Source organism: Pollachius pollachius (assembly GCF_949987615.1).
Source record: "Pollachius pollachius genome assembly, chromosome: 11".
Classification (NCBI taxonomy): domain Eukaryota; kingdom Metazoa; phylum Chordata; class Actinopteri; order Gadiformes; family Gadidae; genus Pollachius; species Pollachius pollachius.
In genome coordinates, this window is record NC_136944.1 from 7,259,120 (window position 1) to 7,276,221 (window position 17,102).

General features: G+C 43.6%; 1 protein-coding gene across 5 annotated transcripts in view; it reads right to left on the reverse strand.

Moving 5' to 3' along the window:
• The window catches only part of LOC307082503 (trinucleotide repeat-containing gene 6A protein-like), a 39,703-nt gene extending 22,918 nt beyond the window's left edge, over positions 1-16,785 (reverse strand). For 2 of the 5 annotated variants that reach the window (XM_079746111.1, XM_079746109.1), the window contains exons 1-5: positions 16,634-16,785; positions 15,073-15,124; positions 8,161-8,251; positions 2,057-2,398; positions 1,342-1,389 (exon numbers count right to left, since the gene is read on the reverse strand). In XM_079746111.1, coding sequence (XP_079602237.1) covers positions 1,342-1,387 — 46 coding nt within the window. In that variant the 5' untranslated portion in view covers positions 1,388-1,389; positions 2,057-2,398; positions 8,161-8,251; positions 15,073-15,124; positions 16,634-16,785. Of the gene's footprint in view, positions 1-1,341; positions 1,390-2,056; positions 2,399-5,546; positions 5,685-8,160; positions 8,252-15,072; positions 15,125-16,633 lie in introns of those variants that run through there. The other 3 variants (XM_079746112.1, XM_079746113.1, XM_079746110.1) reach the window with 3 other exon arrangements.
• Between the last annotated feature and the right edge of the window lie 317 nt (positions 16,786-17,102).

Genomic DNA, 17,102 nt, shown 5'->3' on the forward strand with positions numbered 1-17,102 from the left:
CAGAAGCTATATCCATTAATACTGCATCAACTCAACTTTTTCCCCATTGTATACTAAACACTGGCAATTGAGTACATATAAACAAGATATGTCCTTTGTCTGGCTGAAACATTCAATAATGAACATCTCCCCATAAGGCAGACTGACGGCCCATATTGTCCCACAGCGGGCAGAGGGCCTACGCGACGAGGTGGCGCTCTGCTGCGTCGCGAGCGGCCTCTCTTGGTCTACGGCGCTGTGGCGGCCTGACTGCAGCCGAGAGGCAGCTGCCCCCATTTTGTCACCTCAGCTGGACCAGAGAGCCTGCCAAGACCACGGAGCGGCAGCCAAGGGGGTGGGGGAGGGGGCCGTCGAGTGGATAAAGACGAGGAAAAGGAGGAAGACACACGAGGGGCGGGGAGGCAGCCCCCTGAGAGACCACACTGAGCCTCATTCAGACCTGCCGGTGGGGTTCAATTGAGAGTCTGGATCGTGTCTGCTAAACGGTGCGTGAAGCGGTGCCTCTAAATCCAAACATTGTTCCAGCCCTTGCACACACGTTGCATTTGAATAACAATAAAACGTCTTGTAAATGCATTGTAAATAATATATTGATTGGAGAAATAAGCAGGAAGAGGCCAAAGAAATGAGTGACAAACCTAAGTCTGCAAAGTGTTATCAGACACTGTGTCTTCTCCCGTTATATATGACTTTTCAAGTAGTGCCAGCTGTCATTTATATTTACCATGCATGCTACTTTTCCTATCAACTTAATCAGAACAGACGGGAAGGATTTCAGCGGATCCCTTAAGGTTAGTTCAATTAACTGCACCGCATTCCCCCCCCACACACACACACACACACACACACACACACACACACACACACACAGACACACACACACACGATGGCTGCCAACCCCTAGCCGGCTGCCAGGTTCACCCCAGTCGCTCTTTCACACCAACATTCCAACTCAATCGCTCCCTCGCTATCAGCGTCTCTCCCCCCTGTGGGCCTGCATATGTCACGTTGACACGCTGCGTCGGAAAGAACATTTAGCCAAGGACGACCTGCTACGGAGCCAGAGACACACACACACAGGGCCGCCAACGTTTAGACTTTTTTGCAATCATCCTTCAGTACGACAACAACTCAATACTCTACTGTCCCATGTTGGACATTTGGCAAAGTCACAGGCTTGCTGTACGATACGGATTGCAGGGTTGCTCGTTGTACACAGGGGAAGGGCGGGGTTCGGGACTGGGGTTGGCATCAGGAAAGGAGGAATAGGAAGCAGTGCAGAGCAGACGTGTTAAAGAATGACCAGTGAACTGGAAAGGGAGAAAGGGGTTGTGCAGTCACCTGTTTGATTAGGGGAGTGGCTGACGGAGTCCCGAATGGGAGCCATGTCTGGAAACAGAGGGAGAGAAAGAGAGAGGTCAGATAGACAGACAGAGGGGGGCTTTGGCTACAGCCAGACTCAGGGTGTTATAACAGATCCAACTTTTAATTGGTTACCATGCAAAACACACAATGTGCCAAATGTCCCGAACCCGATTATGAGCAGATACATATGCAGAGCGTACATCAAATTATTGAATTGACTGGTTCTTTGTCAACGAGTATGTGATTAACTTAAGACTCGTGACCTGGCCGGGCAAACGCACGATCATTAATGACAGATTTCATTTACAACAATGTAAAAAATATCTACTCATAATACATTACATTATATTTGGATTAGGGCACAAAAACCAGAGCCGCTATAACCAGAAGTCTGAACATAGCAAAAGAGCAGGGTAAGACATTGTGAGAAAAAGGAGCGGGGTGCAAACATAAGTAATAGTGGGGGGCAAAGGGAGGGAGGTTATTGAAATCTGGCAGGCAAATGGAAGAAAAGATGAGTCACAGTAAGGAGAAGCACAGAAGGGACTTTCATTGGTTATTCAATACATGCGGTTTAATTTTCCTCAGAAATACAAGTGGTTTTGGCCAAAAGTAGTCGCAACTTGGCTCACGGTTTCCAAATTAGTATCAAAACAGTGTACATTAGCAACGGTCTCTGGGTCGTGCTTACTTTTAAGAGCGGCTCGCTCCTGGGTCGGCGCGAGGACGCCCCCTGGCGGCTGGGAGGAGAACGGAACTCTCGTTCCCAGGGCGACGGGGTTGTGTTTATAAGGGTCACAGCTCAAGAGGGTTGGCCTCAGGGGTCGGAGAAGAGGGGGCGGCGCTTGTCAGAGCAGGCAGCAAGCTGAGCAGGCCCTCTTGGCATCGCTGAGGAATTGTTGTTTTGAGTGTGTGCACGCGCGTGTGTGTGTGTGTGTTTGTGCGTCCTTGAATGTGTGTTAAGTGTGTGCGCAGAATGGTGGGGTGTGTCGTCGGGAGTTGGAACTCTGCCTGGACTTGATATGATCTGGCACTGGGGAAGAGGAGAGGGAGAGAACGGGGGGGGGGGGAAGTTAGATTGTTGCGCCGGTCATCGGATCACAGGCACAGTTTGTAGGGTCTTTGACAAACAGCACAATGGTTAAACGTTTCAAGAAACACTGCGTCACTCAGCTGGGCTTGTGTGAATATAACACTTTGACAACTTCCCACTGCTTAACACATGACACATTTCCTTTTTCTTATCAAAAAAAAAAAGGTAAAATGTTATCCATCGCTTATTTCTGAAATGCAATTTACGGGTTGTTTTGTCTTTAAAGTTGAATGCACTTTCCATAAACCACTTATTTTTCTTCATCAACTGTCAAGTGAATGAATGGAAATTCTTCTTATCATAGTCAGAATAGGAGTTATCTGGGGTATGTTTTTTCTGTTGTGAGTTGGGGTCGTGGACATTTGAATGAAGCAGTGCGCCACACAGGGTCCAACTAATACCAACACAAAAAAAAACACAAAAACGGTTCCCTATCCTAACAAACAGAGCGCTGCAAGGACATTCTGATGGCACGTTCCTGACCCTTCCCAATGCTGTTCCTACACATCCCATCTGCCAGTTTTCCCATTCTTCCCAGACCCCACTGTCAATACAGCTTGTATTGACACGTTGAGCCATAACAGTGCAGAAAAGCAGCAGCAGGAGGAATGACAGCACGTATTTCCTCTTCGGGGGGGGGACTTGCCTACATGTTCAACTTGCCTGGGGCACACTGGCACAGCACTGACCCGCTGCCAGGACGGCTGTTTGAGTGTGTACCCGAGGGTAGATTACACCAAGACAAGGACGAGGAAGAGGGGAGGGATCAGAGACAGATTGGCATTCCTCACCATACCTTCCGCCTGAGGTTTACTAGTGCGTAGAGTGTCGAGTAGATTAGCGATACACAAGCCTCTTGTGTAACATTGCCCTGGGACTGCCCTGCAATGCCATGGCAACAAATACAGCTTATGGAAAGGGACGATACGTGGAGGCAAGTGCGTAAGAGTTGGTGTGTGAGGGATGAGGATAAGAGGGTTGACAAGCAGACCTACGCTGTTGAGTGATATTAAGCTAATGTGTTAGAAAGGGAGTAGGTCGAAGTGTGTGTTCGTTTACCTTTTTAGGGAGCGGGTTAGATAGCAGCGCTGGCTCGCTCTGGCTGCAGCAGTGATACACAGATCTATTTTTATACCGCTCGTTCAAACAGCTAGCTCTGTTTACTGCCACCCCCCCCCCAGATAACTGAGCAAACAAACCAGGGCAAACACAAATGTATATAGTGTGCAGAACCAAGCGCTGTTTCTGAGCCGAACGGTAAGGGTTAGCAACCGCTAGCATTCCTATTTAACATGAAATCGTGTAAAGACTAGAATGAAACTTCAGAATAGTCTGAATTTAAAATGAGAAAAAAAAAATTCAGAGAACAACTAAAATTATAAAACTGAATCCATTCAATTCGTTCTATTTTTAGTTGCACTATGCCCCGCGCCGCTACGCAGAGATTGTTTCCTTCCGTGGAACTCTTACATGACCCTCCGTCAACCAGGAGGCTTCTGACTGCAGAGTTCTGTTAACAGTGAGGAGGTGGCTTGTTATCCTTATAAGGGAGCGAAGCACCACACATTACAAACAACACTAAACGAGAAAGCGAGATGGCGAGAACTGGCATTAACAGAGAGACGTCAGTTCCCCCTCCCACTTGGTGAACTACCGGGCGTCGGGTGTGTTAGGAGTATGCAAATGTCCGGTATGGGGGGAGGGGGGAGCAAGGATTCCTTTCCATTGCTCTCCCTCTCCCCTGCATGTTTGCTGCCGCGCTGTGTGTGTGTGTGCGTGAGCGCTAATGCGTGTGCACGTGCGAGAGCGCCTGTTTAGTTCAGCACACGGTACAAGCTGTTCCTTCAGATCAGTCGTCCTCCAAGGAAGGCTTTTATCGGAGCTCCTGCGACTTGGCCGTCTCCCAGTTACTGGTCTCCACTTACAGAAGGGGGGGAGGAGGGTGTAACGACGGGAGGAAAAGGGCCAGCGAATGGAGTCAGTTCCATAGGCATTCAAATATATACAGGCCGTGATAAATCTCATTTTAAGTGGAAAGAGTAAGAGGCATACAGTATCTGTACATCTATCCAGAGGGGGACAGTAGATAATAAGGGTCACACAGAGGCAGAACTACCGGTAGGGAAAGTATTCCTGTGCCGTCATCCAGCAGGGGCTGGGAAAAGGAATGTAGTTTTGACACACACCTACACAGAGGTCATTTTTCGAGAAGTCGCGAGCACAGGAATCCTGCACGTTGAGTGCAAGCCGTGGACTCCACGCCAACCCCAACTGAGGTCACCGACCGAAAATAAATTATGACTCATTAAATAAGGTCACACCCAGAAACACAATGGCCGACAAAACACAGCTGAATGAGCCCATAAAGGTTTGAGAGAAAAATTAATTCTACACCTACCCAGTTACTGATATGAAAGGCCGACACACTTTAGGCCTATAAAAACACATCCGTGAGTTGATAAAAAAGGTTTCGGATGATTGCATCCAGACCAATAAACTTCTGACCTGCATACTATCACAAAATAGATAGCCTTGGTGCTATGTGCATTCTGTAATTATTTATTTAAAGCGCTGACTGCGTGACAGAATGAACGATGGGTTTTTTTGGCTCGGTCATCTATTTACATTCTATAAAAACAGGCTTTGGGAAACTTGGAGGCATCTCATCTGCCTGTATGGATTTCAATAAGTTTGCCAAAATGTTAAAAAGACTTAACAGATTCTTACTGAAGAGCATTTAGCCTTAAAGTAGCTTGCCACGATTGTAAACAACAACAGTAGCATAAAGACTATTGTTTAAATAAAGACCAAGTGCTATCGCTATTATTTACATTGTGGAAAGGCCAAGCTTATGCTAAATGCTTTTCAGCAGAATGGCTACAACAAAGTCATTTTGACAAATAATATCGGTAACTGGGTGATACGGAGCGGTTATTATTAGCGGAGCCCTGATTGTCATAGTGACATAAACACAACAAATTCCTTTGAGGCCTGTCCAAACAGGGCCCCAACCAAAAATGTGACTGCTCACTCTGACTGCTCGCTGAGACAAAACAGACTAGCGTAACAAAAAAGTATGTGATATTACCCTGTATCGTTGGCTTTTCCACTACTGGACAGACGCATTGCATGTTGGAATAAGTGCCGAGAAAGACCTGTTCCCGTTCAGGCTACAACACAAGGGATCAAAGCCATGGGCTACGAAGGGTTGGTAGCAAATTAATCATTAGTCCAAATACTATTCAAGCAGCAGTCCTCCCATAAAAACAGGTCGGTTGTCTAAACACGATATGGACCAAACATCAAACTTAAAGGGGGCCGACTGGAAACATTCCAGGAAAATACATATTCAAGGCAACAAGTGTGAACACGAGATTATGATTCTGTGTGACCCCAGCACGAGTGTGTGGAGTTATGCGATAAGCACGGATGGTCACATGGTTTTCTGAGTCCCACTCTACTTGACGTGAGGAGGGGGGAGGGAACCATGTCCTTACATAAACAATAAAATAGGGCGAATTTTGAGTTTAGCGTCAAACGATCAAAAAACTAATATAATCGAATTTTCAATTTAAAAAAAGAACATTATTAGTGCATTATTTTATATTTGAACAATTTATTTTTGACCATTTTGTGTAATTTTTTAAGGCAAAATTTCAACATTCTCAGTTACAAAGTGCTTTTTGGGAGAGACATGCTGAATTAATACATCATGTATTCAAACTCTATAAAAAAATAATCGTTTGAATAATCATGATTTCATTATTGACCAAAATAATCGTGATTATGATTTTTTCCATAACCGAGCAGCCCTACAGTAAAACAAAGAAACATATATACAGTTCTCTAAATAAACATGAAGTGTATGCATTGCCTTAACACATAAGATGTGTTGGTCATAAATTCATGTAGGCCAAACATGAGTTCTACAAGCTAGTAAAGGGCTGGTCACTCTTCTGGTCCCCCTGTTTGCCACTCTTACTCGAGGCCAGGCCAGTGGAGGGGTTGAGGCCAGAGAGATAAGGAGTGAACCCTGAGCGTTCAGAACAACATGACGTAGTACAGCCCTGCTACAAAGTCATTGGGTTGGCTGCCTTGCACAAGTTAACAGAAGGATCAGTGCAAATCACCACATAAAGATTGACATCACAGAGAGAAGTGAATAATGAACAGTCATAAGACAAATGGTGGCTGGGACTCTCATCAGAGGCAATTTTATACTTGGACGAGGACCGATGGCTAATCAGCTAAAACTCCGACCTGTCCATCCACTCGTCATAAAAACATTAAGGCTGTATACGACTTTTTCAAGTCGACTAATGCAAGTTCAATCAATTATTCTGCGCTTCCTGGATCAAAAATAACAAGTTTCTGTTGGAGGGAAAGGCAAACTGAGCGCTTCAACAATGGGCCTGTTGCATGCAATCCCACAAATTAAATGCATGCAGAACAAGACGGTCAAGTTAACGTGCACACCTTGACAAGACTTTCCTATAATTATGTTATTTCTGCCGTTGTGGCACGGTCAGTTATTTTTATCTGTTGGTCTCTGGTTAGCAAGATCCACCATGAAATAAGCCTACGAATCCTCACACGGTATTATCCCTCCTGAAATCGCCATTTTCTCTTCATCAGCATTGATAAGTCATGGAATTCCTGTATCTTAAGCCTCTATATCATATTGTATTCTGTGAATAAAAATGACACAAAAACAAAAAATATACCTGTAACCAACATTGTAGTTATGGTCGAATACATTTAGCAAATGCCATTAAATGCAAGCATTTGGTCAAGTAAAAACATAAATATTGTCGGCTTCCTAGTTCCGTAGCTAAACACTTAGGAATCCCATTTCATATTGCTTAACTCCATCGCTTGGATAGGTACGAGTCTTGAAAATCCAATCATGAATACATTACTGCCATACGTTCGGTGAGCTTGTAGCCGATGAGGTCGGAAGAGAATGACGCCGTTGCTATGCAATTACATGCGTTTGCTATTTTCTGCACCCCTTTTACCTAACAACATACTAAGTATATAAGTATAACCGGAAGCACCTGCAGAGAGAACAATAGCACACTGAGTGCCACTGACTAAGTCTCCTGTTTGACGTAGAGTCCATTCATTCACAACAACTGTTACTAGAGGAGGATGCCAGGCAGAGATCGGACAGAGGACTATGCAGCGGAATCAATAATCACAACTTACTATGTCACAACTAGAACTCAAATATTGACCAGGGAGCCGTTTGTCTTGGTGAAAGCATTAGTATTCACATTAGGTGGGTCTATGCAGTGCAGAATGCATACATGAAAATACCCTCATTACATTATCATCATTCACAATCATGCATGACCTCTAATGGCTCATTAGTGATGTCATTATAAGGTCATTAGTGATGACGTTATTATGAGGCAGCAGAAAAAAGGGTTTTATCATTGATGCTAGGCTGCAGACGTGGTTTGCGATTTCCATTTCAGACACTTTGTACAGGATCTTTGGTTCGTTTAACTTCAAGTTTACCAAAAAGTACATTCAATTCAATGTTTCTGTTATTTTGCATCCTAGTGCTGTTCCGCTCCATGCAAAGTCACAGCATGATAAAAACTCCATAGTCATAACGAGGAGATAGGGCCCAGGGTTGGTGCCACATCCGCGGAATTTGCTTCATGAGATTAGTGGAGTAACTACTCTTGACCCACCTGGTGTCCACTTCTGTGTAGTCTTAGGCTCCTTCCTCGTCACTCTTTGTCTCTCTTCCAGCCACTGTTCTTTCCTCTGTGAGTGGGTTCCCTGTGTGGGAACATAGGGGATGATGTGTTAAAAAAAAACATGGTATAATAGTTTAAATGCGTGTTGATAGATAACTATTGCATGTATTCTGTTAGTTGCATTGTACTTGCTAAAAGGAACTTAAAAGCGAGAAGCCAACAATATTCATTCATGATGAATACATTGTTGACTCATTAAAACTCTTTAACAGAGACAAGATCATTTGTGAGATCACACAATAATGCTGTGTTTGATTGCAAAGCGTTGCTGGGGAAACATCCCAAATCAGGATATTTATTTTCAAAGGAAATAAATCATTGTGGCAGATGAGTCAAGAAAAAGAATGTTGAAGACCCTGGTGGAATATGCTGAACTGCTGTTTTTTTTTTTCACTACTGTGACCTATGGCCTTTTCAACGATTGCCCTATTCCACAGGGGAGCTCCAATTACCTCACCACTAAGGAGAAAGACGGTTAATATGTTTCCAATGAGGGGTGCTAAATATTTAAGTGGTAAACGTAGCCCAAGTTATGGCCCTTTCTAATTAAACCTTCCAAAAATCTGATGATTGTAAGCAAGTGGGTTCCATGCGAGAATGGACGGAACGTCCATTTTATCAAGACAAGAAACATCGAGGCGCTACGCAGACACCCATTTTTGTAATTTGCATCGGCCCGTAAAGTTCACAGTACAACTAAAATTGGTTTGACTCACAAGAACTCGCATACTCTCCAATGGAAAGCAGAACGGCAACGACACAGCCCGCCAACATACAGGTAATAACTTCCAAACCCGTTGGCCCTTTCCCCACAAGAGAAACAGGGCACCAACTGAACACCCGACACATCAGGCTGGCAGACCGAACCGAGTCAGAGGCAATGAGGAAGTGTGTTGATTTTTGCTATAAACAGAATAAACGAGTTTAGGTTGTTAGTGTTGTTGCACCAATGTGGCCAGCCCTAGTTTTGATTTCAACCAAATTATCAAAAGATTCAATATATTTTCTATCTATCCACTAATTGATTAATCAACTTATCGCTGCAACCACACTACTTTTGTAACATGACTTTAAGTTAGGTAACAAAGTCACAGACATATCCTTTCACAAAAATATTCCATTTCATTACTTCCTCCGGAATTCCTTGAACAACCAACATTATTAACCTAGATTCAGATTAGTTTCGTTTTATCTTTTAATAGCAAGCAAAGCGAAAGCAATATAAAGCTTAATAGAGAAAGGAACTCCAACCACCGACCTAAGGAAAGCTGGTTTTACTACCGAAAGTTAGTTGTAGCAGTGTGGCCCGTCGATAAACGTTCATATTAAGAGCTATTAAGAGTTTCACAATATCCTCTCTTCTCCATTCTCATAAACCTCATTAAACAAGGCTTATTTATATCGACAAGTAGGTATGAATATTAATGACCGATTAGCCATGGTCCTCTAGACACCGTGTGTTAGTGTAGCGCAACAATTAAGCAGCCAGAGAAATCTGCAGCCTATTGGCCTACTATCTAATCTGATAATGGGATTAAGGCAGTGCTCGGCTGTTGTACCTGTCTGTAACAGATGGGCTGCTGAGCCAGAGAGGCGGGGGCACACTCACTTTCTATGCTCTCAACCAGCGGGACTCCTTGCTCAAACAGGTGCCTGCGGTCTGCGCACATTCAAAACTGAACCATGGCTGCACACATGCGTTATAGATCAATCCTGTCCCTGGGGGGATGTCATTCGCACAGAGATGTGCAGGCACATCGAGTTACAATCGGTCACTGTCACTTTCAGAGCCCACCGTAGAATTCACAACGGATATACTGTGTTGAAGAAACAATCACTGCAACGCTATCAGGCCGCATCTGTGCTCTGACAATAAATCTATTCACTGTAGCGCTTCGCCCAGCATCTTCCATCCCTACAATAGACTAAACCAACTGCAAACCCTCCATCTCTTGCAACACAATTGCTTCTCGATGACGGGAGGGGGCTAGTATCACAGATTCACCATGTTCCGATACATGTGGCTAGATGCCACTTCTGTGCCCTTTCTGAGGGCATTATTACAGGCAACCGTAAGGGGTTTTAGACATCTTTGGAGGATACGTTACAAAGCTTGTGCATTACTGAGATCATTGAAGTTCTGCAGCTTCCAAGTTCATCAGAAACCCTCAAATAGTTTCAAGTAGTGTCACTTAAGTGTTTCACACTTAAGTGGCACTACTTGTTTCACACTTAAGTGCACCAATGTGGCCAGCCCTAGTTTTGATTTCAACCAAATTATCAAAAGATTCAATATATTTTCTATCTATCCACTAATTGATTAATCAACTTATCGCTGCAACCACACTACTTTTGTAACATGACTTTAAGTTAGGTAACAAAGTCACAGACATATCCTTTCACAAAAATATTCCATTTCATTACTTCCTCCGGAATTCCTTGAACAACCAACATTATTAACCTAGATTCAGATTAGTTTCATTTTATCTTTTAATAGCAAGCAAAGCGAAAGCAATATAAAGCTTAATAGAGAAAGGAACTCCAACCACCGACCTAAGGAAAGCTGGTTTTACTACCGAAAGTTAGTTGTAGCAGTGTGGCCCGTCGATAAACGTTCATATTAAGAGCTATTAAGAGTTTCACAACATCCTCTCTTCTCCATTCTCATTAACCTCATAAACCTTAAGCGACAACCTACGCTGATGTGGCAAGGAACTCCCAAGAGGTTTTTGAAACGGGACACTCGTTTAGTCCTGAATGCACCTCGGATGCATTTATGTATTTGTAGCCGTCCAGTTGCAACTGGATAACCTGAGACACATTTGAATGCCAGCTTCGACTAGTCGCAGAGACTACCCACCCCCGCAGGCCATGTTTCTAACAGGCCTTCTTGACCTCTTCTCTTGTCATCACAGGCTCTGCCTGCCCAGTGGCAGCCCATCCCCCCCTCAGCAGATATTCCCACCCTTTGCCCACAGAGAGCTCCATTTCAGCCCAGCCATCAAGTGCTTCAGCAGATGTCTTAAGGTTGCAAAGCAACAAAAAAAACAACAGAGCCTGGTAGAGGCCCTCTCAAAGAGAACACAAAAATCAAACGTGGGCACACACACACACACACACACACACAGACGATAGCATCTGTTCCTGAACAGAACAATGGAGTCCCCTAACGGATACAGCTGAGGTGAGATGAGGGGGGGTGAGTTGGTGGCCCAGAACTTCACCACCAACTAGCAGAGTAGAGAGGACGAAAGACTGAGCCAGGATAAAGACATTTATGGGTGGCCACCAGAAGAAGGTACAACTTACATATTTCAGTTAACCATTTACATGTTTGAACCTTTTATTGGTACCAGGTTGTAACTTACGGGTAGTAATATTAATAGACAAGTTACCAACTTCTAAATTGACTTGATACATTCAAGTCAATTGAGACATTAAGTGAAACGGCACTACTTAAAATCCAGAGGCGTAGGACATTTTAGGCAACATCGGACTGAATACAACTTCTAAATACTGTGGCCTTGCAGTGATTAAAGAGGCAGAAATGAAGAGGAATGAGATTCTCGAAACTACAACCTTCTCCCCATTTTCTATTATGCCAAAGTGAGTCAAATCATTTAACTTGTTCCCGGCTGAGAGAAACAGTCAGGGAGGGTATGTGTTGCGGTTTTGACTTTAAATTCCTGGTTTTCCAACTCTAAGCACAGCAGTCTCTTGATAGCGCTGCATTGTTAGAAGATATTAACTACATTTAAAACGTAGGAATAACAATGCTAGAGAGGCTTGAACTGCATTCGACCAGTGATTGTTTCCATGAAGCAAATAAAGAAAAATCTGCTGAATGGCACACGCAGATTCTAGATCTAAAAACCAAACTAACCCTAACCTTTGTTTTTGAATTTACATAAAAAACGTGTGACGGTGCCATGTTCCACTATTAATAGGCCATTTATATTATTATGGGGGACTGGACGGATGAAAAAAGACCGGGGCTTGGAAGGAAATAGTTTTAAAGGTCATTTGTAATGTTTTTTCAACGTGGTGCGGTGGGGTTGCAAGAGCAACACCGCTCAGCCATAACAAGCTATACCAGTAGTCTAAAGTAGTTGTTGCAAATATTTGACCTTAGTTGTAACACTAAATTGTCATTGAGACCTTTCGCAGCTTCAATAAAAAAGGTAAAAACAATTGATAAATACACATCGAGTGGCTGTGCAAAGAGTGCCACCACCCCCTTCTTACACAATTATGGCAAGAAGGCCAAGGCTAGTGGGAAACAGTGGGAGGAGAAGTCAGCCAAGCTGATTATTCTCCAAGTGTGTTCATTTAGCAAACAAAAATGTATGCAGGAAACCACGGGACGAAAGACATTGGTCAAACTGCAGCAGTACTTGAAGGGTTATGGTATTGGTGTTGCTGGGCCGAAAGTAACGAGAAGAGTGGGGGTCAGGGGGTTTATCCTCATGGTAATTAACCCAAGCCAACTTTGAACTTCTATGTTTTTAGCCAGTACCGTCAATCGTTATTAGTGTCGTCACGAGCAATGTGGTAAATGAAATGCGCCACACGCCTTGCTGTTACACTATCCGTTACCCGAGAAGCTTAGCCCTTTCTCAGTTGCGGCCATCAACATTAACCACTGCGCGGGTGAAGCTTTTCATATCCACACAGACCTCCCCATTGGTCTTTTCGTTGTGAAGTCAAAGTGACCCAGAATAGGTACTACTTTAGTTCGGAGCAGAGTAGGGCGTTCAAAAACTGGTTGGCAGCAACAATAGGGGTTTACAAATCCTTTTCAAGAATGACTGTCTTATGCGAGTTCATGACCACAATAACAGTGATAAGCTATGTTAGCTATGTTACAGCTCATACAAGATGCATAGCCTTTTTAAAAACGGAACAATTCGGATTTACTGCCCATTTAAAAAGCTTTCCTTTACTTTGTCTAGGTTTGAAGATTCTCCTTTGGTTGAAACAAAATGCATTTCAACCAAAATTCCTCAGTGCCTCAATGTTCGTAAAATGAAAAATAAATACAGGCAATAAACAAGGCACCCCATAAACTGGCTCTAGTTAGCTTCCAGTAGCCTTTTGCAAAAGCATCAAAGTTCTTACTTTTACCATTTACGCATAGATCTTGTATTTATTGACTTCAACAGCTTGAATAATAACAAACACACGCACACATTCAAAGCTTCAGCCATCCCCCAAAAAAAGAAAGGGTGCAAGGTAGTCGCATGGCTAATTTACATCAGCACAAGTGCATCATTTACATTAATTTGCATTAGTGAGTTCCCACAGAAAAGCACTGCTGGAGACCCTCTGAAGCCCCGCATCTATAAACAGTCAGAGGTCATGTGACACCCAGACTATATGCAAGACAACATGTCCATCATTGGGTTTGCATCCCTTTTACCCTATGTATTGCTTTAACCATTTACGCAATTTATACGATAACTTCACCTATTTTCAACTACAGAATTAACGGACCAATGATGGGCAACCAATGCTAATACTTATATTATCCACTTTGCCTGCAACAGTCTTGTGGGAGGTAACGCAGTGTTTGTGGCAGTTGTATACATTAGTCTCAGTATCCAAGTACCACAGTGCAGCTATTCACCAACAGCAGTTAAGGGAACACAATTGGGGATACTTTTTACAGAGGTATAATACAATACGCTTTCAGAAGTCACCCGTACCCATAAAACTCTACTCGTACAATAAATGTCCCTGAAGTTCCAAAGAGCACTATTAGTCTTGGCTTTTTTTCAGAGATTGTCATGTTGAATGTCATACTAAACAAAGTGTAGACATAGTCTACTAATAACCAAGTTCGATTTATTAGGGCTGCAAACAATTTACCTATTTTTATTAAGTTAGGATACACAGCGTCAGTAGTCTTAATGTGCGATAATTATATCTCATGGATCCAATTGACATTGACCACTAAAAGTGAAAGGAAAGTATGCTTCACCAGGCTTCATCATTCTGTAACAGCGGTCTGGATGAGCTCTGATGAGTCGACCCGGGTTGTAATAATAACCCTTAAAAACATAAAACATAATTTTCCATAACACCAGGCATAACTAATAAGCTATAAGACTAAAAACAGACTCCTAAGTTATTTATTTTTGTTCTTTTATTTAATTCAGCCATGATCATGACCTCAAGCAGAGAGCAACAAATTAAAGCAATTATGTGACCCGATATTCACAATGCAAAGCATACTCGCTTAGGGTTAGGGTTAGTACGGTAGGAGATGTAACAAGAGGGGCCAATGTTGGTCCGGAAATTGGCCGACAAGTAAACCATAACTAATTGAACATTTATTGACAGCGATAGACCCAAATCATAATCTGAAATAACCCACATTTTGTAACGCAAAACGGAATGGACCCCATGGAGCGTTATGATAGGCCAGTTGTGGGCCTTTGTGTGTCTGCATCTAAACCAACGGCATGGACCACAATGAGCTACACAAACACCTTGCCGGACACAAAAACGCCCGCACCCTGGCTTCTCATTTAGTTTTAAAACCGCAATGCTTACGCAGCACATTGCCGCCCGGGTCGACCTAGACCCCCGATTCAACACAAACGGAACTGCATGTGCTTACACAAGCAACAGCCGCTGCTCCTGTATCGCACTGACACACACACCTACCTTTACAAACAATAAGGCTTCTGGCATACAAATGAGTTGAGGTCAGACACGCGCTACTCTAAGCGAAATGGAACCGACCAGAAAAGACAAGGCAAATAGCGGTGGCCAATATCACAGGCTTTCGATATTACATTATGTTCAGTAACGTGCATGCACACAGACTTTGACACTCACCTGTTTTGACTCTTCAGTTTCTTTGGTGGCCACAGCTTCCAAATCCAAATCTCTAAATGGAGTAAAAACACAATCTTGTATATTTCAGCATTTGTTTTCATAAATATATAAACAAAACACGTCTTAAACAGCGTTATTTTGACATAGTAAAGAACAACTCAAACGGGCGCAAAAAATGCTTTATTGTCGTTTAATTACAGCTTGACAATAGTTGCTTGCCACAATAAATCTGGAGGAAGGCGCTTGTGTTGTTGGTCTCTATTCCTAACAGGAAGCCCACCCCCCAGCTTATACAGGTTAACTACTACACAACAATATTTCGGTGCAATTATTATATGTAAAACAACATTCAGAGAGATACTCCATCACACAGGACGCCTGGAACGATTTACGACAAAAGTGAAACTGTTTCACCTACTTCCTAGTGGAAAGACACTTTGGGCAGGTCAAACTACATTGCAAACGCATATTAAGGTCTCTCTAAGTAAAGAACATTTTGGACCAACACGTGCAACTGGACTTATTTTGCGCGCGCGTAACGGAGAGATGGAGCTCGAGCGATCCGTTCCGACCAGGGTTACAGCCCGGGTCCTGATCGGCCATTACCTCAGCTGTCGACTGGCTTGCAGCTAATCCAACATGGCCTCTCCTTTGATTTGCGTCTTTCCATGACAGGAATCTAGAAAAATCCGCAACGTTTATACCTGTACACGATCTGACGGTCTATTCTATTCGCTTTGACCAACGTCCCCACGGGTTCACCGACCGGCGGACGGAGTAACGACCAGACCTCCAGAAACCCAGCAGGGCAGAGCAGGTATCGTCGACATAACCATCTTGTTTCAGGGTCTACGCCGCCGACAGAGGGTGTTGAAACACGAACTGTAGCTCGTTATTTCCCCACCATCAAAAGTTGCATGAGGGGAACCAAGTTTTAAAAACATCCACATCCACAGAAAGTGATGATAAAGATAACCGTTATGAGATCCATCCGTTTGGCGAAGTATCCCGGGTCGTTTCGACGGCCAGTAACTTTATAGCCTACGGTCAGCTACGGGGGCAGTGTCAAGCCTCCGCTGTAATGTGGTTCAAAATAATTCTCCCACTACACTTTTCACCAAGACTCTTCGAAATCAAAGCAGAAAATAGGCATATTTACGACGGATGTGCAGCATTACATTACATGTCGACATTGACAACACTGGTTGTACATTGACATGATATAACTAGCAAGATGGCTGTAGCCGCTGCTAGCTATTTTCAAGATCATCCTCGAACAGGAGACACATCGTGCAAACGTCGAGTTGACAAATCAAATAAATACTATCTGAACAAGTTTGCATGGCTTTTAGGAATAGATTATATGCATTTGCACTGACCAACGCATTGTCAACCCTGCATCCTCCCGAGTGCTAAGCTAACGTTGTGCTAGCTCCGTAATGGCTAAACAACAGCGGGCAAACTCGACTACGCCAGTCTTGCCTCCACAGCCCCGGCTTTGCTGCGTAGCACGACGAATCCCCGTTCCCCGCGCCCACAAAAACACGGAAAGCCAGCTTACCTCAAAAAGTATAAAGTGCAACAGAGTGGAAATGAAAGCCGGCTGTAAGGCTAAAGAAATTCAACGCATTCGCAGCATCTACGAGGGGAGGCATTTGTCCTGCATAATCGCCATTTTCTTCGCTCGTCAACCTACTACGCTGTAGCTCTCCTCTGCTCTCTGTGTGGACTGGGGCTGGAGCCCGTAACTACAGGCGGAGCAGGCGCTGCGCAGGAAACAAACGCGTTCACCACTTCCTATGCCAGACACAAAATAACCCAAGACCCAAAATGGTTGGTGGTGGATGGGACAAATATATTACAACAAACGTTTCAGGACGTTTCATCCAATAAATACTTTTAATCCTCTTCAGATATTTACGTATGGTCTTACATTGTTGATTCAAACGTTCCCATTGCGTATAACTACGTCATGATTGCGATAAACACGTACACATAGTAGCCTAGTTGTCATCAAGAAAATATTTTCT